The sequence below is a fragment of the Natrix helvetica genome, assembly GCF_964273705.1.
Source record: "Natrix helvetica genome assembly, chromosome: 2".
Taxonomy (NCBI): Eukaryota; Metazoa; Chordata; class Lepidosauria; order Squamata; family Natricidae; genus Natrix; species Natrix helvetica.
This window is the reverse complement of record NC_138552.1, coordinates 229,284,559-229,308,396: the sequence shown is the minus strand read 5'-3', so window position 1 is coordinate 229,308,396 and position 23,838 is coordinate 229,284,559. Positions and strand designations below refer to the sequence as shown.

General features: G+C 43.8%; 1 protein-coding gene across 1 annotated transcript in view; it reads right to left on the bottom strand.

The window, feature by feature from the left end:
• Nucleotides 1–23,838, bottom strand: part of RSPH9 (radial spoke head component 9) — a 41,376-nt gene that overhangs the window by 11,221 nt on the left and 6,317 nt on the right. The window contains exons 3-4 of the mRNA XM_081940801.1: nt 9,615–9,744; nt 7,667–7,813 (exon numbers count right to left, since the gene is read on the bottom strand). Coding sequence (XP_081796927.1) covers nt 7,667–7,813; nt 9,615–9,744 — 277 coding nt within the window. The remainder of the gene's footprint in view (nt 1–7,666; nt 7,814–9,614; nt 9,745–23,838) is intronic.

The window sequence follows — 23,838 nt, the reverse complement described above, 5'->3', positions numbered from 1 at the left end:
TGGATAAAATTGGTCTTGGAATGCCTTCCATATAAAAATAATTCACTGAGTCATATTAAGTCTTTCTTTTGCATTACATCCCATATACTTTTCTCCATCTCCGTTTTTCAATGTTAGTTATTATCTCTATTAGGTGGTATAATAATAAATAATAAACTACTTTTTTTTTTTATAAAAAGATCACACAGAAATCAGCTAATAAATATACTTGATATATTTTTAAATAATCAAGCTAACATCACACTAAATACAGAGGTGATCAACCTGTGTCCTCCAAATGTTACTGAACTATTTTGTCCATCATCCCTAATTAGCAAACCAATATTGAATGATGATGGAGTCATTTTTCAGCACATCTGCTTATAACATCAATTTGAAACGGAAACAATGGCAAATGCTAGATTTACCTAATGTTTGAAGAGACACTTCAACTGTATAACAACACTGAAAGAAAAGGTGAATCGGGAATCATGGTATATATCTGGCAGAGGGTCAGTTAAATCCCTTTAGTTAAAATATGAAAAATAATCTGCAACTATATTCTTGAAATGCTAAAATGCTGTGCCTGTGTCCTCAAATATCCAGTACAGGAAAAATATGGGTGGTTGGAAAAATGAAAAGCAGTAATTCCGAATGATTCTGTTCATGTTACTATGTTCCATGAGGATTGATTCCAGGGGAAAAAAGCATACTTCCAGGGAACACCCTATGATCAGTGTAGGAATAGCAAAATCTCAGATAAAATTCTTGGCATGAAGAGGCTGGGTGTGCGGCCTTTGATAAGAAAAATCATGGGAGATCCTGATCTGAACACATAAAATGGTGGTACTAAAGAAATCTACTGAAAAGGCCAATTTGAAAATTGTGTGAGCTCCAGCGGAGCTGACAGTCTCCTCTCCATATCCATAGTTCAAGAGGTCAATATATACCACACACAGTCTGGTTCCTCTGTCTTCACCTCACTAAAAGAGTCCAAAACTTTCTCATATTACTTCATTAGGGTTTGTTCCTGCAGTGCTATTGAGCCTGGCACCACAGTGCCCCCTACTGGAGTTGTTTGGCACAGCACCCCAAAGTTTAAACAGTTTGAAGTCAAGGAAAGACAAAGTCCATTTACCTGCTATCTTGGCTGGCGGCCAGATTATTATATCCCTCCAGCCTGGGGAATAATTTATTTTCTAAACCGTCAAATGAGTTTGCTACTTCAGCAACTCATATCCGTGGATCCTGGCATTGCTTCATGGTGTTTTCTTTTTTGTTGTGCCTTGTACCATTTCCAAGTTTTGAAAGTAGAGATTCTGATTGCTGCCCTTCTCTACTGACAAATGCACCAGACTCACTTTTCCTCTGACCCTGTTCCACTCCATCTTTCCAGATCCCTTCCCTTCCCAGTCCTATTATTTTCCCCAACACCATTATTTCACCCTCATCCATTAACCGGCCTTTTAGTTTCATAAAACAGCTTGAAAGGGTCTTGTCCCCGTGTGGCTTTTGGCAGGCTCAAAAGCAAAGTGCTTTGGCTCCCATCTTTCACAGGACTGTGGAGGTGCTGCTTAGTGTTAAGCTATGAAGGGGGAAGGCTCGGGTCACATCTGTGAAACGTTAGGGGAGAGAGGAGGACGAGGAAAGTAGGTGGCCAGCACAGCACAGCACTTTGTTGGGTTTTGCAAGGCCACTTGGGAGATAGGCGGCCATTTGTCTTGGAACCACTTCCATCCTATCCCGATAACAAGCTGCCTTGCCGTCTGCTTGCTGGCTAAGGGGCCGTAAATACCTTGGCAGACTTAGGCCTCTTGAAGGGCTGGAGACAGAGCTTGATAGGGGATTAATCACTTTAGGAGGGGGGGGGGGCTTTGAAGGGGAATTAATTAGCTGTGCTAATGCTTAGAGATAAAGCAGGTTCATGTTTTTCAGCCTCAGTCCTCCCAGAAAAACAGTATCACAAAGACTGCAAATATTTGGAGAGATTCCACCAACAGCCCATTCATTGCTAGATGCATGAATGTAAATTAACTGATCTGTTTATTATTTGCTCAGTTTCTATAGCCACCTATCTCAAATGTATTATTTTGGGTAGCTATCAGCATGGGGTGGGGGTGGGGGTGGAGAAGTTAAATAATGAAAACAAGAACCGACATGTAATCAGCAGCCAAAAAATTACAAGTGAAAAAACAAAATTACTAATGATAAACAAACACAGCCATTGCACAGGCTTTACCACACATTCAGATCCTCAGGCCCAGTGATGAAACCATGCCTTTAAAGGCCTTTACAAAAGGCCAATGGGATTGGGCCCATTCTAATTTCTGGAGAGAATGATGTTCCAAAGGGCGGGCACTATGACAGAAAGACCCTCTTCCTGAGCCCATACCAGATAACCCTTGGCCCCTCCTGTCAGTAATTCAATATTATACAATTCAGCTAACTCTCAGTGGCCTGGAAAAAAAGATTAATGCCCATCTGAAGCCAGAATTCAGTTGTAGTAATGAGCTACAGTATGTCCATCATCTTTACCTAGTGTGGAAAAAGCTGGCATATAAAGCTGGCACAAGTCACATCTAGTTCAAAGAGACTATTATTAAAATATAGTACTGTACTGAACTACTGCCACATGTATGTTAGGAAGATCTATATCCCGAGACTAACTCTAAAAGCATGCCAACGTACTGTAACTGTAGACAAAATCCAGGTCAGCAATTTGTACAATGCAAAATTACACCATATGTTTAGCATCGAGAAGTGATTCTCACATCTGCTACATTTGAGAAACAAAACATCCATAGGAAGCCTACATTTGCTGAATCTGCTTCTCATATTTCAGATTTCACAGCTCTGTAGTGAGACATGTTTACATTCTCCCAGACACAGGAGTCATCATTCCATGATCATTTCTGGGCAATTTTTTTTCCTGTATCTTCCTGCAAAAGCTTTCTTTGAGGAAAATATAGAGAAGAAAATTTTCCTTTCACACAATTTGCCTTTTTTAAAAAAAAATAGTTCTTTCCCCAGCAATCTGAATATATCTTTGGTTATGTATTTATGGTAACATGAATGAATGTTATATCATTTTACAAACTCCAGGCTATATAGTGACATCATCTATACAGAGCAATATGAATGATGGAAGTCTTGCTTCAAGCCATATAGTTTGCTGTGGAAATATTTTCCTTTTTCACTCCAGCATTTTGCTTCCAAAATCTGTATACTTCATCATCAACTAAACAATGACTGGGTCATGTAAAACGCAATTCCTCTGTTATGTCACAAGATATGCACAAGCAAATAAACTATATTATGGTTTAACGTGATGAGCTTTATACTGAACGGAAGATTATATTAGATTTCAATTTCAATTTCAATTTATTAGCGCTTATAGACCGCCCCCTCTCCCGAAAGGGACTCGGGGCGGTGTACAGTCCATGTCAAAAAACAAAATTAAAACAATTAAAATTACTACATGGAGAATATATATATACAAATATAAAATGAATGGATGGATAAGAGGAGGATAAAAGATGTGCAGGACTGTATTGCTAATAAATAATTAAAATAAACAGACATTAAGATCCTAATACCCAATAAAATTAAGACTATAGAATAATACCCTTAAAAACCAGTAAAATATAAATGCCAGGAGATAGGCGTTGAAATTATGCCAGGCCAGCCAGTCGAAACAGGTGAGTCTTTAGTTTCTGCCGGAAGGAGCGGAAGTCGGTGGTGGTTCTAATGTCGGGGGGGAGGTCATTCCAGAGGGTTGGGCCCATCACAGAGAAGGCCCTACTCCTTGGCGTCGCCCGCTGGCATTGCCTAGCGGACGGCACCAGGAGAAGCCCCTCTCTGTGAGAGCGAATTGGCCGCTGGGATGTATGTGGGAGGACGCGATCCCGCAGGTAACTGGGCCCTATGCCATGGAGCGCTTTAAAGATGGTGGTCAAAACCTTGAAACGCACCCGAAAGACCACAGGCAGCCAGTGCAGCTCACGCAGGAGCGGTGTCACATGGATTGCAATGGATTGGATTGGATTAGTTTTTTGTAGAATCATAGGACTGGCAGGGACCTCAGAGGTCTTCTAGTCCAGCCCCTGCCCTAGGCAGGAATCTTTATTCCATCCCAGGCAAATTGTTATCCAATCTTTTCTTGAAACCACAACTGATGGAGCATCCACAACTCCAGAAGTTCAGATGTTCCATTAAATAATTGTTCTCACTGTCAGGAAGTTTCTCCTTAGTTCCAAGTTGTATCTCTAACTTCCACCCACTGCTTCTTGTCCTGCCCTCAGATGCTTTGGAGAATAAATCAACCCCCTCTTCTCTGTGACAGCCTTTCAAATATTGGAAGACAGCTATCATGTCACCACTATGCCTTTTCTTTGTTAGGCTAAACATATCTAAGTGCCTTAGCTGTTCATCATTCAGTTTAGCCTCCAGACCCCTTATCATCTTTGTTGCTCTTCTCCGCACTCTTTCTGAGGTCTCAGCATCTTTGTATCACAGGGACCAGAACTGGATGCAGAATTCTAAGTATGGCCTTACTAATGGAGTATAGAGTGGTTCTATCACTTCTCATGTTCCTGATGCTCTCTCTCTGTATTGATGCAGCCTAGGACTGCGTTGACTTTTCTGGCAGCTGCAGCACCCTGCTGGCTCATATGTAAGTGGTGGTGCACTAGGACACCTAGATCCCTCTTACAGTTATTATTGTTGGGCCAGGTGCTGCCTATTCTGTGCATTTGGTTTTTCCTGCCCAAGTGCACAAACTTGCTTTTCTCATCGCTGAACTGCATCTTGTTGGATACAGTCCAATGCTCAAGTCTGTCAAAATCCTTCTCAATCTTAAGCCTGTCTTCCAAAGGTGCAGTTCAGTGGTGAGAAAAGTCACTTTTTTCCCTCATCAATGAACTAATTCTTGTTGGATAAGGCCCAACGCTCAAGTCGGTCAAGATCCTTCTGAAGCTTGAGTCTGTTTTCCAAAGCGTTAGCAATTCCTCCTAGTTTGATATCATCTGTAAACTTGATGAATACCCCTTCCATCTCCTCATCTAGGTCCTTTATGAAGATGTTGAAGAGCATTGGGTCCAAGACAGAACTTTGAGATATTCCACTGCATGCTTCCTTCCATGTAGATGCAGTTCCATTGAGGACCATATGCTGCGGTTGGTCAGCCAACTGCAAATCCATCTGCTGGTAGTACTGTCTATCCTATATCATATCGTTTTTCATAACGTAGTGTATTACATTATATTACATAATTCACTATACTAATCCCTCCTCATGAGGCAGACAAGTTTGTGATAATAAAAAGAATGGTGGGTTGAAAAAATCACTATGGTCAAGAAAGGTAGGGGACAATCTAAATCTTTTAAAAGAGACAATGATTCACTGATATGATAACTTTTATTTCTCTTTCTGCTTTTTTGCAATAATATCTAAAGGCAGAAATCTATCCCTTAAAGTATTTTAAAATTTAAAATTGTCCCTAATTCCAATTTACCATTCTCAGCTCATAAACAAACAACCTGAAATAAAAACGATGGTTTCAAACATACTTTGAGATGGCATAAGTGCGCTAAATCGAATGCAGTTGCCAAGTAAAAAGAATGAAACAAAAATTCAGACACAAGGCAAAATCTTTAATACAAATCAGTTCCTACCCTAAACCTAGTTTTCATAATTTCACTCTGTGAGCATCTTGCTTTAACATCTTATTAAATACAAGTCAAGGAAGCAGAAGAAATGGCATCAGTTAAATAACCATGGATATACATTGCCTTAGGAGCTAAAAATTTTGCATACCATAACAAGTGTATGGTGACCATTCTCCACAGCTCAGACTGCTGCAGATTACTGACTATGTAGCTTAAGTGCAATAGTTCATCAAAGAAAAGTTTGAACCAAGCCTCCCCAAGATAGAAGGTTAGAGTTAACAAGGCCACATTTAGATAAGACAAAGCAATAGTGGATGGATGGGGCATGTAAAATGCTCATAAAAGCTCCTCTATCACTGAGAGTCTTATCTCACACAGCAGGACACCGGCTGCTACAAACCCTTCCTAATTAGGAGGAAACAGAAGAGTTTAAACAGCTCAGGGTGCTGACACATGAAGCAGACAAAACTGCCCACTGAAAAGATGTGACAGGCTTTGTGTGGCTCTTGTTTAAAAAAGCACAGCACCAAAACATTATTTTGTTATTATATAAAAAAGGAATGTGGCAGTTCCATTTAAATTCAATCCTTAAGCAGATTCTCTCCGGTTTTCTATAAAATTGGTACTGTATCTAAGTTTCCTAAGATTATACCTGATTTTTCAATATGCATATTTTTGTACACTACTACCCATTACATATGTAGGCAGTCCTCAACTTACAACAGTTCCCTTAATGACTGTTCAAAGTTACGACGACACTAAAAAAGGGAGTCATGACCATTTTTCACACAACATTGCAGGATCCCCAGGGTCACGTGATCACAATTCAGTTGCTTGGCAACTGACTCCTATTTATGACCACCACAGTGTTTGGAGCCATGTGATCCCCTTTTGCGACTTTCTGAGAAGCAATGTCAATGGGTAAGTCAATTCACTTAACAACTGTGTTACTCACTTAACAACTGCTGTGATTCACTTAACAAATCTACCAAAAAATATAAAATGGGACAACACTCATTTAACAAATGTCTCACTTAGCAACATGAATGTTGGGCTCAATTGTGGTTGTAAGTTGAAGAGTACCTGTACTTTATGGACCCAGCTTTCCACTTTTTCAAGTTACAAATTATTTCAAAAATGACAATATAAGTCCATTGATGTCCTGACGGTTTTCACTTCATCAAATCATTTCTTTTCATTTAAAAAAGAAATGGTGTTAATCTTTTACAACCTTAATGAAGACTGGTGCAGAATTTTAGTTTTTGGAAGTGTTACATGCTTTTGTCTGTGGAATCTGATTTACTAGTTATTGTTTAGTTGTTTTATTTAGGAAAAATGTATGCTGGAGCTGAATGGCTGCATACATGTATCTTAGGACTACAGAAAGCATTTGAAAAAGGTATTTCACAAAACATACTGGCACTGTATAGCACCTTTTCTCAAAGTGCTAAAACAGACATGTCCTGTGAAAGGCGCAGTGATTTCAGAAATTTTGCCAGTAAAAGTGTTGTCTATGTGTACAGGTGAATATTAAGACAACTAGTGAATCTTCTGAAGCTGCTTTAACAATTCAAAGAGAGTCTTCCACAAAGCATGCAGGCTCTTCTACAAAGTTTCGTATAGCATAAAATATATTATTTGATTTTGTTTTCTATTTTGAGAATTGCTGTAATGAAAAACAGTTATGCCTCTTCAAAGTAAACTCATATATTCAGAGAGGTGAATAAATTTTAAAAATGGAAACATCATGCACAAATTCCACTCAATTAAGCTCGAGTCAAATAATTAATTCATTTATATGCACCCCTATCATCTTATGCATTCTTTCCCAATTTCAGTTTAAGGATAAGAGAAATGAAGGTTAATCCAAAAGCGGAATGGTTAAAACATGCTGAGTGAAACATATGAAATTAACCATTGTTTCTTTTACACAACGAAAGGCAAATACTTCTTTTTTACTAGGCCCCAAGTGCCACCCACTGCCTTTTTCATTTTGCATGTGGGATAGTACTTTTTCCTACCTTTAGGGATATCATGTTCAAGAGAATCCAAAAAGTCAATGGCTGGATCCAAGTCAGCTTTTTCCAGCAGAGTTTTATTCTTCAATTTTACAGGCTCAGTAAAATGGAAATAGGAGCTTAACTTTTTTGCTTCTGTCAGGGATAACCCTGTTGATGAAAGTGAAAAAAGAAAATCAGAACTGCTCAGTAGCCTTTTTTAATATATTGCCATTCTTCAATTAATGAGAGCTCACTTTCTTAATTGAACTATGAACAATTTAGGCATTTTATTTATTTGACTGATTGACATCCCACCTTTACTTGTACACCTGAAGATAATATACAGAAGGCTTCTACCTCTTATTTTTTCCACAATATCCCAGGCCACTGATGGTACTAGTTAGGTAAATGGACAAAAACATTAGTAATGGGTAGTGAGATGTATTAAGTAATTTTATTAACACTAACAATTTGAAACCAGGAGTTGATCAAAGAAAATCTTTCAGTGGTAAAGTCCAATAGAATTCTGAAGCACATCAACACAAAGTGTTGCAATACTAAATTCAGAGGACATTTCTGAGCCTCAGAGATCTCTGTGGCTGTGAAACTTCAAATTGGACTGCTTCCCACCATTTTGACATGGGAAAATATGAAAACTATATTAACTGTAAAATAGGCATATAATCATTAAAAATAAAGAAATCCCCAAACATTTTTGCTAAAAAGCCATCCTGACCTACTAATGATATTACTCTGCATCCCTAATCGCCACCCGTAAAAGTTAGGAAGAGACCCTGCTAACCCATGTCATAAAAGAGGTGAGGGGAGAAGACACATATTCCCCTGCTAGGATTATGTCAGTACAGCAAATGTGAACATTCAGCTAAGCCCGTATGTTGCTAGATGGAAAATAGTACTCATCAGCATAAGATAGCTCATGACACATGAGACTATATTCTGCGAAGAGAGGGAGCTTACTGCCCTCCAGATGTTTGGGACAAATTCCATGGTTCTTCTCATCAGATAGAGCTATGTAGTACAAAATATCCAAAAAAGTGCTGCATACATACCTCTGCTTTATAATCTTGTATATAAGAGAATTCAGAGTTTCCCTATGCACTATTGTAACCTAGTCAGCATGGTAAAAGCACTTCTTAGAATAGCTAGAATGTCTTGAGCAAAAATATGAACTTGGAGAAGGATGCCTTTTCCCCCTTATTTTACAGTTACGGTTGCCAGATAATAAACTAGGAGTTCAAACGGCATGTTCCTTTTTCCCCTCCTTTTCCTCACAGCAGCACTTACAACACTGGGGTGAAAGAGGAGCTTCCATTTAGATCTCTTCCTATATTTTTTTGTTTATTTGCACAATACACAGACTCTGCAACTGAGATGGTGAAAAAGCCTGAGCGTTTGTGTCTCTGTATGCGTGTGTGTGCATTTTGCAAGAACAAAGAAAACGGTCCTGCATGCCTTCAAACTGTTAAATGAGAAGGTCAATGTGGCTTAAAGAAGAAAGTGTCCTTTCCCCATGAGGGTTCCATACAACAGCCACCAAGATTTCGAACCAATAAATATGTTAGACATGAACTTATAAATCATGAAGCAGAAGTTGGAAACTAACTGCATGGCTTGATATTCACATCTTTCCACTTTGCTCTGGTGCACTAAAAGTGAGGAACTATGTGGAAAAACTCTGAAGGCTAATTTTTCTATTTCCATTGTGCAGTACGTACAGCAAAAAATTGAGCAGCAGTAATAACTTACCCTCTCCTATTCTGAAATTTTTATGTGTGCTTTACACACATCTTTCTTCCTTATATGCACAACACATAACTTGTGCATCTGCCATGCGCACTGTCATATATGAGTTGTGACTGATTGTTGAGCAGAATTACAAAACCTAATATATGTGATTGTAGTCATTTTAGAGTTCAAAGACAACAGAGCTGTCCTCGCACAACTTTACCTTCAAAGCTCCTGTTCACGTGCACAGGTCCAAGTGGAGATTTTACATATGCGCCCCGTGGAACAATACCCACTTCTTGATCTATCTGATGTATTGTGGATACCAGGCGGATCTCCTCCTTGACCAAAGGCTATAAGAAAAAGCAAATTAAAATCTATTTCCTATATTTCATAAGAATGAGACTTGGGACAGAATAATATTCCTTCCATTTAATAGGTATGAAAACTGCTTAGAATCACTGGAGATCAGACAGCATAAAACTTTAATAAATTGTTATTATTCCTACATTAATGAAAAAAATAGAATAATCATATTGATTCCTTTATATAATTAGTATATTTCTCTCCTGGTGAACTTTGAGGTAAATATATTCAGATATATTCATTGTATTTAATATGTTTTCATTTCAAAAAATTTGGTGAAGAGGAAGTAACTCTTGTTTCTACTTAAATGCCTTGCTTCTATTAAAAATGGAAAGGAAAATACAATTATGGAGAATTATGGAAAAAAAATATTCTCTGAGATTACAAACAGTACTTAGTATTAGCAAAGTCAATAGGGAGGCCATATTCACACAGCAACAATTGCAGTGATTCACTTAATAGCTACGGCAAGAAAGGTTGTAAAATGAGACAAAATTCATTTAACAACTGTTTCTCTTAGAAATTTGGGGCTCAATTGTGGTCCTAAATTGAGGATTACCTGTAAAATCCTGCAGCCTTGGGATCAGCCTATATAAAAAATTTCCTATAAGAACATGACTACTTTTTTTTTAATGTAGAGAAAGTAGGGACCAATAGAAGCAAACTTGGCAGGAATAGGAGATTCAAAGGCCTGGTTAACTGTTGGTCTTCATTTAAACTGATGTTGGTATAATCTGATGAATGTGACTCATTTCTCAATATATTTTGTTTATACTTGATTTTATATTAATTATGATTACCTACTTCTAAAAATGTAGCCTGTACTGAGTTATTATTAGTGCTATTTTAATAGAAAAGTAGACAAAAATGAAGTAAATAAATATGCACAGGAATTCCTGATACTGATGTAAAAAAATATACCCTGCATTTAAACTCTGCACTAAGGAGCTCTAAAGCAAATATAAAAATTCAACTATTTTACATTTAAAAATTATTTTCCTTTTATATCAAATACAAATGTGGAATACAATGCTAACCAAAATATTTTAAAATATTTTAAAGAAAGACAAATCAAATTAAGATTGCAGGCTAATTTTTTTCCTAACTTTACTCATTTCTGAGTATTTCAGGGGAGGATGAAAGGATGAAAGGACCTTTATTTTAAGGGGAATTCCAGAGCCAAGACCTAGTCATTAAAATACTTTTTCCATTATCCCAATTACCATAAATATAATGATGATTTGCCTGAATCATGTGTACCTTACTTACAGCATAGGTAACTGCAATGTGTTGTGTTTATGACAATCCTAGGAAAGCATGGAGAAATTAATATTCAGACTAAAGGTAGTAGTATATTGTATACCTCATAATCTGTATTTTTCTTCAGTGCTTTTCCATTCATATTATGTAAATTGTAAGCTCAGTGAATAAGGATCTTAATATTTTTACTTAGTTATCCAGTATTCATCATTACGTTTTAAGCCTTAGGGGGGAAAAACAACTATGAGCTAAAGTCAGCTTGAACATGTTTGTATTGAAAGTGTCACGTTTCTTTTCACATTCACTCCTTTCAACATGTTTTCCCACATCTGATTAATATCTTAGTGACTATTAAGAATAACTCAGGGTGGGAAAGAAATTCTACACTGCCAAATGATGTGAGGACTGGAGTTTAAAACCTCTTGTAACCTTAAAACAACCACATTCAGGATTCTTTTTCCCAATGCAAAAAAAATCAATAAGGAATAATTATTCTCCATAGTGGTGGAGGTAGCATCCAGACTGGGTTGACCTTCATCCACTCATTGCGAGGACTGAGCCTGACAGTTAAATTAAACCACGCCCCCTGTCACTAGGCAAAAGCCCAGTTCCGACTCAGTCCACAAACAGGACAGATGCATCATCGCCTTTCTCTGATAAATTGATTAATTGTTGTGAGTACTGGTGCATTGATGGCTATTTGAGATCTTTCTGATCGGCTGAAGCCCCTTTGGGAGCAGTAGCCTATTTGATCTGAGCCTTTAAGCCCCCTCGGGAGCACAAGGCTTTCCAAGGCAGCTTGAGTGTTTCTTTAAAAGGAGAAGAAGACCATTAATTATCTAATTGATTGCCTGCACTGGCCAGAGAAGCCCCTTTGGGAGCAGTAGCCTATTTGATCTGAGCCTTTAAGCCCCCTTGGGTGCACAAGGTTTTCCAAGGCAGCTTGAGTGTTTCTTTAAAAAGGAGAAGACCATTAATTATCTAATTGATTACCTGCACTGGCCAGAGACGCTGTGTTACCTATAAATTTCTGACACTAACAGCTCTCCTCAGCTGTCAGCCGGGCTCAAGCCAGTTAAAGAAAAAAAAATACTTTTAAAACAGCAGCGCGTTCCTCAGGGAGGCTTCTTGAAAGAAGGCTGCAGCAGATCGATCGTCTGCAGTTAAAAAAGGCGGGAACCGCCATTTTCTTTACATTTGTGTGCCATTTCTCCGCCCAAATCCAAAATGGCCGCCGCTGCTTCAAACTTGCCAGTAGTTGTTGACAGATCTGCTCCTGAGGCAACTACGAGCCCCCTGATGGTGGCTACGCAGGGAGACCCTTCTCAATCTCCCAATCCTGCTCCCTCTGGCTCCGCTGCCACTACCACCGTAAAGGGGCATTAAAAAAAAAAATCAGTCAAGCCCCCATACCAAGGCTTCTAAGGCCAAAAGCCTCCAGCCCTGATAACAACAAAAAAAAAGAAAAGAAAAAGAAAAAAAGGCTGCAGCAGCAGCAAAAGTAAGAAGTCTGCAAAGGCAGACAGTGAAAAAAAGGCAAAGAAGGCTAAAAAGGCAGCCAGCTCCCATTATGAGAGGCAGAAAGAAAAGGCCTTAGATCGTTTACACATTAAGGCTGCCAGCAAGAAAACATCCTCTCCTAAGCCTGGTGATACGCCTCAGCTGCCCCAAGGACAGTATTCCCTTCTGCTTTCTCTGGGTGGCAATCAGACCAATGACAACCCCACTAACCCTGTCTCCCCAATCGATGTCTCCAACATCTGGGGGTCCTCTCAAGCCAACCAGGGGTGGAATGGAGTTGCCTCCTGTTGTCCAGAGACTGGATTCTCTGCCTTCTACCTCCAGATCTGTGGGACAGTCACAGGGTGGCTTTGCACCAATGATTCTGCCCAATTTCCAGGACATTATAAACTCAGCCATCTCCCAGAGCATAGCGGCCAGTTTCCAACAGCAACAGGCCCTGGCTCTCAGGCAGGTGGTGGCCACAGCTACAAGGCCACCTGCTGCTGCCCAGGTAGCCATACCTGCTGAACCAGAAGCTTCTGACCAGGAGGAATTAGACCACTCCTCAGGGTCAGAGGAAGGAGAACTGAGGGAGGCTGAACTGTCCGAGGATGAGGGCAGAGACCCTGACCAGAAACCCCTTTCTGGCCTTTTTCCTCCTGCCCTGTTTCCCTCTCTCTTGTACAAGGCCAAGGCCAAGGCAGCCTCCAAGATAGGGCTCCAGACAACGACCATGCCTCGACCTACGACGGTGAGTGCAGAGTCCCTGTATGCAGAGCAGACACCCCCAACTGAGGTTGTCCCAATGCCCAAAATTTACGTGGGCCTAATCCAGCGACAGTGGGCAGCTCCAACGTCGGGGCCCAATCCTTCGGCCAATGACAGGAGGTTCTTTAATGTGGCCAACGAATTGTCCCAATTTTTGGCAGTGCCTCCTATTGATGCTCCGGTGATCGCCCTTTACACCCCTGCGCACATGCCAGGGGCTTCAGAGGACGTTCTCAAACTGGAAGAGAAAAAGGCCGACCTGACCCTACCGAGGGGTCATCAGGCAGCGGCTTGGGCGGTTAAGGCCGCCACTGTGGCATCTTTCTTCACCCGCCTGTGCTTACTGTGGCTGCAGGAACTGCAACAATGCGTTCTGGTGTCCGACATACGGTCCCATCAAGACATTGCCAAGTTGGTGGCAGTGATTCAGTTTGCGTCGGACGCTACTCTGACCTCGGCCAGATTCGCCGCCAGGTCAATGGCCTCCTCCGTGGCCTCCAGAAGGTTGCTGTGGCTTCGTCAGTGGCAGGCTGATGCTCGCCACAAATGGAAGCTGGCTTCTCCCCCTTTCAAGGGGGGTTCTCTTTTTGGGGATGCCCTTGACCTGTACCTCATTGAGAACAAAGAAAAACGGAAGGTCCTTCCATCTGCCCTGAAGAAGGGCTTTAACCGCCCGGCTCCTTACCCCAGGCGCTCATCCTTCCGTGGCCAGGACAATGGTTCATTCTATCGGAACCAGGACTATGGTTCCTCCTTTTGGGGGGCGGACTATGGGACACAGGGTTATAGGCAACAGGGAGGCTTTCCCTTCAGGCAGAGGTTTCAGTCTGACCGTTTCCTACGCTGGAAATCTGCCAGGCGGCCCTTTCAAGGAGGGGGGGTCGCTACTTTCGTAGAACATAGGCCCTCCAAATCTAGTTACCCTATCGGGGGTAGGTTAGCAATTCAGATCTACAGTTAGGCAAGGGCTTGCCCTTGAGTGTTTCTCCAATCCCCCTAGTTCGTTCAGGGCCTGCCCCGTATCTTCCAACCCAGCACCTCCTCGACATTTCCGCCATACAGCCGGTATCAACGGAGGAATGCGGGCTGGAGTTTTATTCTAACCTGTTTGTTATTCCGAAGGCCTCGGGGGGCTGGGGAGCCATTTTAGATCTCAAACGATTAAACCGGTTTATTTGTTACAAACGTTTCAAAATGCATTCTTCACATACCATTTTGGGATCAATTAGACAAGGGGATTTTTTGAGTTCCATCGACCTGACTGAGGCCTACCTCCACGTCCCCATCTTGCCATGCCACAGGCAGTTCTTACGTTTCACATACCTGGGGCAGCACTTTCAATACACTGCCCTCCCCTTTGGCCTCTCCTCAGCTCCTCGGGTCTTCACTAAGATTCTAGCTGCTTTGGTTGCTGACCTCAGGGAGGTGCCTATTCGGCTTCAGGCCTACCTGGACGACATTCTGATTCAGTCCTCCTCCCCCTGCCAGGCTCGGAGGGACGTCGCCTCTACTATACAGGCTCTCCAGGCTCATGGGTTCTCCATCAATGTTCCCAAGAGCCATCTGCGCCCATCCACCAGGTTGGTCCACCTAGGAGCATTGATTGACACTGAGATATGCAAAGTGTACCTCTCCCGAGAGAGGCAGGAAAAATTGAGCTCCCTCTCAGGTCAGGTGGCCATGTCGCACAGGTGCTCTTTGGCACTGCTGTTTAAATTGATGGGTACCATGGTGTCTGCCATTGGGATTGTTCCATGGGCTCGCTTGCACTCACGTCAACTTCAATGGTTCCTCTTACCTTTCAAGCTGTTGAGCTGTTCACTGGCCAAGGTTCAGGTTCCGGCAAAGGTCAAGTGTTCGCTCACTTGGTGGACTTCTCAGGCAATAACAGACAGCCTGTGTTTCAAGGAACAGGAGTTCCTGACTGTTACCACGGATGCCAGCCTCTTCGGCTGGGGGAGCCACTCTCCAGGCACAGGTAGCACAGGGCCAGAGGGACCAGTTGGACCGCACCCACAACATAAACTGGATAGAGTTGAGGGCGGTCCACCTGGCTCTACGCCACTTTCTCCCGTCGGTGACGGGGAAGCATGTCCTCGTGCTTACGGACAATGTGTCTGCCAAGGCACATATCAACCACCAGGGGGGCACCAAATCTCGGCTTCTCATGGATGAAGCCATGAGGCTGGGCCTTTGGGCAGAGAAGAACTTGCTGCCCCTCACCGCGGAACATATCTCGGGGGTGGACAATTTGCAGGCGGACTGGCTCAGCCGCGAGACTCTGGACAACTGCACCCCTCATTATTTTAGGACATTGTGGGCAGGTTTGGTATGCTGGTGGTGGACCTGTTTGCCACCCCTCAGAACAGTCAACTTCCATGGTTCTTTTCCAGATACCCTGCTCCTCGGGCGGAAGTGGCGGATGCCTTGAGATGTCACTGGCCCAAAGGCCTTCTGTACGCCTTCCCGCCCTTGCCCCTTTTGCCCAAGGTAGTGCAAAAGATTCTGAGGGAGGGGGCCGAGGTGGTGCTGGTCACCCCACACTGGCCACGCAGGCCTTGGTTCGCCGACCTGCGGACACTTTCGGTAAGCAGGCCCTGGAGGATCCCTCGGGACAGGATCTCCCTCCATCAGGGGTCGCTGAAACATCCAGACCTTCAGTGGTTCCAGTTGACTACCTGGTGTTTGAGCGGAACGTCCTAAAGGAGGACAGATTCTCCCCCAGGGTCATTGACACCATTCAGGCCGCGAGACGGCCGTCCACTGACAGGATTTACAATGCCACCTGGAAGGCCTTCTGTGCCTGGGGCATTGGCAAGTCCTTGGACCCTGCCCAAGTCACAATACCACAACTGCTTGAGTTCCTGCAGGATGGTCTGGACAAGGTCTGGCTCCAAATACCATCAGGAGACAGGTGGCGGCCATATCTCCCGTTTTGGCGTGTGGGGGTCCCCTTCCCTTGCCCAGTTACCCATGGTGCGCAACTTCCTTGGGGGCGTCCAATCTCAAGCCCCCTGCGGTCCATAGGTACCCTTCCTGGGATCTGACCAAGGTTCTAGACGCATTGACCAGGGCTCCCTTTGAACCTCTGAGGGAGGTCTCACTCAGGTTTCTGTCCTTAAAGGTTTCCTTCCTGGTGGCCATAACTTCGGCACGTCGGATTTCAGAGTTGCAGGCTCTTTCGTCCAGGAAGGAGCTGTGCGTTTTCCATGCTGATCGAGTGGTCTTACGCCTGGACCCCTCCTTCATCCCCAAGGTGTGTTCTTGTTTCCACAGGACTCAAGAGGTGATTTTGCCCAATTTCTGTCCTAATCCGGTCCATCCTCTGGAGCGCAAGTGGCACACCTTGGATGTCAGGAGGACCCTTAAGATTTATCTACAGCGTACGGCTGCGACTCGGAAATCCGATGCTCTCTTTGTCTCCTTTCAGCCAACTTCATTGGGTAACAAGGTCTCCTCTCCTACTATTTGCTGCATGTATTGCAAAGGCCTACCAATCTCAATCCATACCTGTACCGGGTCAGCTGACTGCACACTCAACTAGGAGTGCGGCTACATCAGCGGCCTGGGCAGCCCAGGCATCTTTGGCTGAAATCTGTAGGGCAGCAACTTGGGCTACCCCTTCTCCGTTTATTAAAAACTATACGCTAGACATCTTCGCCTCTGCAGATGCAGTTTTTGGCAGCAAGGTGCTACAATCTGTTCACAGGACAAGCACTGCACAGAACCAGTTATGACCCACCCGGGACGAGAAAGAGTGGGGTTACTTTGGTACGTCCCAGTCTGGATGCTACCTCCACCACTATGGAGAAAAGGCGTTGGTCCTTACCTGAGACGCCTCTTCTCGTAGGGTGGAGGTAGCATCCAGCTCCTCCCATAACGAACTGGTTCTATGTTATAGACATCTGTTGGGGGGGGTGCTCTCATTGCGGATTTCTCTATGTACAAGTGTTGTTGGTTTTAGACGTTTTTACTGAAATAAATTGTTTTAAACTGTTACTGGACATTGATTTACTGATTTCTGGTTGGCGATGAAGCATCGAGTCTGACATCCTTCGTCGGAACTGGGCTTTTGCCTAGTGACAGGGGGCGTGGTTTAATTTAACTGTCAGGCTCAGTCCTCGCAATGAGTGGATGAAGGTCAACCCAGTCTGGATGCTACCTCCACCCTACGAGAAGAGGCGTCTCAGGTAAGGACCAACGCCTTTTCTCGTGTGCTGCTTGGAGAGTCCAAGCATGGGTTAAATTCAGTCTATTTGCCCAAGGACTGAGTTAATTCTTTTAGCCACGCCTCCTCTCCACATTGAGGGCCAGTTCAAAAACTCAGTCCAGCCCAGTTCGGATGTGTTTTTGGGGAGTTCCTCAGTCCTTGGACAAATAAATTGAACTCTCCAAACCTAGTTAGCTTTTTATTGTTTTTGTCAACTAGATAGGGAAAAGAAGCAGGATTTTCGCTAGATCGTTACATTACAGGATGAGGGAGTCGGGAGAAGCAATTTAAAGGACAGCGGAGCTGCGCTATGTGGGCGCTTGTCCGGCGGCTGCTGGCGAGCGCGGGGGATAGCAGGAGGCTTGCTCACCCCCCAGCTGTTTTGCGTCTTGTTGGATCGCTCGGAGGCCTCGGCGGAGGCTCGGAACGCCGCAGACAACTCCTGTAACCTCCAGAAAGGCACGGTGGCCATTTTAAACGCATTTTGGCACGTTTTTTTCTGGCGGCTGTTTCTCACTTCACGCCTTCTCCCTCAGCGCATAGACGCCGCGGGGGTGGATTGGCCTTCGTTGGGACGCTGGCAAGGTCTTTCCCTCCCCACCGAAGAAAGCACAAGCGCCTGGGAGAGGTTTGACCCCTTGGGGAATTCTCCCATCTTTTGGACACATTTGAGAGACGTGCAGTCATTAAACAGCACTCGTGCCTATAACTGGCCTACAGTTCCAGATCTGCTGCTTCCTGATCAACATTGAAGATGGCAGAGAAGTCCAAGAGAGCACCAGAGGAAGCCATGGACGCTGTGAAACGCAGTAGGCCAGATCCACCGGAGATGGAGCAGGTGAAGGGTTCCAAGGGGAAGGGAACACCAAACCCCAGAGGTGGCAAGGCCTTGTCTAAGGCCGAGGCCCGCAGACACAAGGCCCTTGAGAAAAACTTCGAGAGGGCCAGGAAATTGTCCATCTCCTCTAGGCAGCCATCCAGGGACCCCAGCCCTTCACCTCAGCCCCAAGAGGTCTACCCTCAGGGATCCCCAGGGCAGTGGAATTCCCCACAGGTTCTGGGGGAAAATTTTCAAGCCTCTTACCCTGCAGCCTCCCTGGGTTACCCAGAGTCCTACTGTATCCAGGAGGAAATTGGTCCTTTTGGCTGTGATGAGCCTGAAGAGGATCATTTCCCCTCTGGCCTTCCCATCAGGGCAGAGTTGGAGTCACCAGGCAACCCAGCAGATGCCAATCTACCAGCCCACATTCAGAGGGCAATTGAGCAGGCTATTGAAAGGGGCATAGAGGCTGGCATCCGTAAGAAGCTCCAGGCCTCAAAAAGTGCTCAAGCTAAAACTAGCAAGGGGTCTGTCCCAAAGGGTCAGACTGTCGATCCTCCATCTCCAGGCACCTCTATAGTCATCGAGGCCTCAGTCCTGGAGGATGATAATGCTGATGAGCAGGAATTTTCTGAGGATGAGACTCCTCCTGAAAAACCTGCGTTTACGGGCCTTTTCCGCCCATCTATCTTCAAGTCAATACTACACAAGGCAAAGGCCTCAACCCAATTGGGCGTAACCAACCAAGGGTCAGCTTCTACTTCCGATTCTCAGAACCCGAAAGAGGGTGTCTTTGATGAGACACCCCCCCCCCCCCGCAGGACCTGGTTCCAGCACCCACCATGTTCCTCAATGTAATTCAGAGACAGTGGGCACAGCCAGGTTCCCTGACTAACCCTAGCAGGGTAGATAAGACTCTCTACTCGGTGGAGAGTAAATTGGATGATCTGTTACAGTTGCCACTGGTGGACACCCCCATCATCTCTCTCACATCTAATTCGATCCTTCAAGCCGACCTCCTTGAGGGGCTCAAAGCTGAAGATAAAAAGGCAGAGAAGGCATGTCATAAAACTCACCAAGCGGCCGCTTGGTCTATCAGGGCCTCATCCTCAGCATCATTCTTCACCAGGGCCTCGCTTCTGTGGCTGAGACAGCTGAGAGCACACACCCCATCCTCGGGTTCTAGGTGGAGGCATGACCTTAATAAAATAATTGCAGCTGTGGAGTATTTGGCTGATGCTTCCCTCAATGCTGCCAAATTTGCCTCTCGTGCCCTGGCTTCTAATGTCACCTCCCGCCGCCTGCTGTGGCTTCGGCATTGGCAGGAGGAAATGAAGGCAAAATGGAAATTGGCATCCGCCCCTTTTAAGGGCGGCCAACTGTTTGGGGAGCCCTTGGAGAAGTTTCTAATTGAAACCAAAGATAAGAAGAAGGTGCTTCCAACCACCAGTAAGAAGCCTGAGAAGAAAGGAAATTCCTTTTTTCATAGGCAGCCCTTTCAAGGGTTGGATTTTTCCAACCCGGGCACCTCCTATCAGAGACCGTACTCAGGGAAATGACAGGGTCAGGACAGATCCACCTTCAGGGACAGGGGGCGCAAGCAGCAGCAGTCCTTCCATCGCCCCTTTCGTGGCGGTTCCAACAACCACTCTTACCGCAGGCCCAAGTGACCATCGACAACACGGAGTGGCGTCTCCATCCGGACTCATTCCATCAAATCACGCTCCAGCTCGGCCTTCCGGTGATCGATCTCTTCGCCAGTCCAGCAAACGCCCAGCTCCCAAGATTCTTTTCAAGGTACAACACACCACAAGCGGAAGGAACCGATGCCCTGCACTGCCATTGGTTGAGAGGCCTCTTGTACGCCTTTCCTCCACTCCCGCTCATCCCTCAGGTGATCCAGAAGATCCTGGACGAAGGAGCAGAAGTCCTTCTCATAGCTCCGCATTGGCCCAGGAGATCTTGGTATGTGGATCGAGTCAGCCTCTCTGTCCGCAGGCCCTGGAAGATACCGCTGGACCTTGTGTCACTAAGACAGGGGGCCATAGTTCACCCAGATCCCGGCTGGCTCCAGTTAGCCATCTGGTCCTTGAGGGGGACCTCTTGAAAAAGGACAATTTCTCTGACAAAGTCATTTCTACCATCCAGGCATCATGACATCCCTCTACTACGCATATCTATGACACCACTTGGGTCGCCTATGACTCCTGGTGCTGCTCTCAAGGCGTGATTGCAGCTTCAGCTACCATTCCGCAGATCCTTGACTTCCTACAACAAGGTCTGGACAAGGGCTTGGCACCCAACACTCTTCCCCACCAAGTAGCTGCCTTGTCCACCATCTTAACTAGACACTCCACAGTCTCCTTGGCTCAGCATCCTCAGGTGAAAAGCTTCCTAAAGGGAGCTTCCAACTTGCATCCACCTGTTATTCACAGATTCCCCACGTGGGATCTTCCACTCGTCCTCAGAGCACTGACCAAGACCCCATTTGAACCTATCAGGTCCATCAGTTTTCGTCATCTGACCTTGAAGACTGTTTTCCTCATTGCCATCACATCGGCTAGGAGGGTGTCGGAGCGGGCAGCGCTCTCGGTTCGTGAGGACTTGTGCATTATTCACACGGACCGTGTTACCCTGAGACTAGATCCGACCTTTCTGCCGTAAGTGAACTCATTGTTTCACAGATCTCAGGAAGTAGTGCACCCTAACTTCTGTCCTCACCCTCAACATCCTAGAGAGCACACCTGGCACAAGCTAGATGTGAGGCGCACTCTCCGCAGGTACATCAAGCGGACTGCGGCCTTTCGTCATTCTGAAGCACTCTTCATTTCTTTTCAGCCAGGTTCGATGGGACGGAAGGTCTCTCCTTCTACTATAGCTCGCTGGCTGAAGGCTTGCATTAAGCTGGCCTACATGCAACAGCGTAAGGCGGTACCTCCTAAGGTGACAGCTCACTCAACCAGAAGTGTTGCCACCTCAGCCGCTTGGGCGACTCAGGCCCCTGTGGAGGACATCTGCCGAGCAGCCACTTGGACTTCTCCATCCTTATTCATCAGACATTATCGCATTGACTCTTATGCCACAGCCGAAGCATCTTTCGGGAGGAGGGTACTGCAGCAAGTTGTAGCAAATCCACGCTCCTCGCCTGTGCCTGTTTCCCTCCCTGGGACTGCATAGCTTGGGTATGTCCCATGCTTGGACTCTCTAAGCAGTGCACAGGAGAATGATCGTTGGCTTACCTGAACGGTCATTCTCTGGGCGCTGCGGGAGAGTCCAACCCCACCCCGGGGTTTTCTCTTCCTTCTTGACTGATTGATACAGCTGCGAGGAGCTATAAGGCCATTGGCAAGACTGACTCAGACAAGATGCACACGACCGTCACAGACCATCGCCTTCGTTTTTGAACTGGCCCTCAATGAGGAGAGAAGGTGTGGCTAAAAGAACTAACTCAGTCCTTGGGCAAATAGACTGAATTTAACTCATGCTTGGACTCTCCCACAGCGCCCAGAGAACAACCGTTCAGGTAAGCCAACGGTCATTTCATTGCTGCTGCAAAAATGCAAGTCTCATTTTCCCTATTCAGCATTCAAAAGGTATCTTTCTTTCTGAGAACTTTGAAGAAAATATTGTCTTTGCTGCTGATCTGAGGTGAAAAACTTGTACCCGGAGGGAAAAAGAATCTACAGTAGTGAATTGTAGAATTTCCATGTAGAAAACTTACATGGGCCAGAGATTCCCCCGTCCAGAACAAAGTAATTGCATATTTTGATCTCCATCCCTTCTATTTGTAAGAATAGCTATGGTATTCATCCAGTCAGAAACTTAATTCTCAAATCTTGTGGACAACACCCACTTGTGTTTAGCATTAGTCATTCTGGAGTAAACATCAACATGAAATTGCTAACAATGGAAAAAACCAAGAACAAATGTACTTCCCATTATTTTAGTAATTATCTTTTTGTGCAACTTTATCCTAAATAATTAGCCAAAATAGCAGACTGCTCTTTGTGGTTTCATCACTATGAAGTTTACAATACATATGAACCATCTGAAGAATACTGTATTAACAATAACCCCAGATTTAACAACTGTCGGTAAGACAAAAAAATCCACTCTAAACATCTGGCTGACTATATGCCAACCATGCTAGTAAACCAACTATTATTATAATATATCTTTAGCAATTTAGAAATCATACAAATAAAGGATTTCTCTCATTTTGGGAAAAGGAGGAACATGTTCTGCCTATCATCTTTTTCTTTCTCCAAAAACAGCACATCATTTAGAACAGGGTGGTGTTTGTTTGTTTGTTTGTTTGTTATTCTATTCTGCAAAACTACTTCTGACAAATGTGTGGGTGGAAGTCTAAAATACCCACATTCTGAGTATGCCTACCAATGCCTGCTCTTAATTTCTTCCATCTGTAACTGTGTAAAGAATAATCAGCTGAGAAAAATAAAGAGGAAGCAGCAGACAGAACACTCCGAGTTCTCAAACACTTAGGTAGGTTTTCATTCTAATCAGCTCTTTTAAAGCCAGCAGCACCCAAGCATTCAATTATGGAAGACCTATTTTGAATTTCCCACTCCCAATTAATAGATTTGCAGTTTTTAAATTTTCTTTATTCGCGTCTTGGTTTTTGAGATTGGAGGGAAGGAAGCAAATGGTTAGCAGGTTAGAACTTATAATTTAAAAGTAGTTTTCTTCCTTTGGGAGTTAAAGAAAGGATCAAGACAATGTCTATTTTTAAATTAAACAAAAATTTAAACATTGGAAATGGGTAAGGAAGATAGGCAAAAGATTATTAAAGATAGTTTAATGTGGATTAAGGAGTGGGTAACACTAAAAAATTCCAGATTATTGAATGTAGAGGGTCATGATTTATTGTTGGGATGGCATGCTTTTTTATGGTATAAGGGAACTAAAGCACATGGTTATTTTAGAAGACATTATATAAGGGAGGCCTTGTTATTAAACTGGGAAAAGGTTAAAAGATTACACTACTTAAAAACTCCAGCCTGGATATCAACTATTGAAGCATTTTCATATCCAATAATATATAAAAAGGAACAAACAGTAAGATATGTTGAAATATTGAATACAGAGGGTGAACTCAAATCTATTCAAGAGTTGAAACAAGAAGGAATAGAAATTGGTATTCATATTTACAGATACAATCTAGATATAACGAAGATAGAAAATCAATAGGTCTTTACAATGAAATGACTGAGTTAGATAAAATTTTAATAGGTACTGATGAAAAATAATTTAAAAACTATATGGATATTTATTAGAGACTAAATTACAAGAGGAACAAGTTAAAGAAACTATGATAGCTTGGGGGGAAAACTTTGGGTATGGGATAGATTTAGAAAAATGGCAGAAATTGTGCTCTCAAAATTATAAAATGACAATGTCAACTGCATATAGAGAAAATGTGTATAAGATGTTTTAGGTGGCATCTATCCCCAACGAGAATTGCAAGAATGTCCAAGAATAAATCCGAAAAGTGTTGGAAAT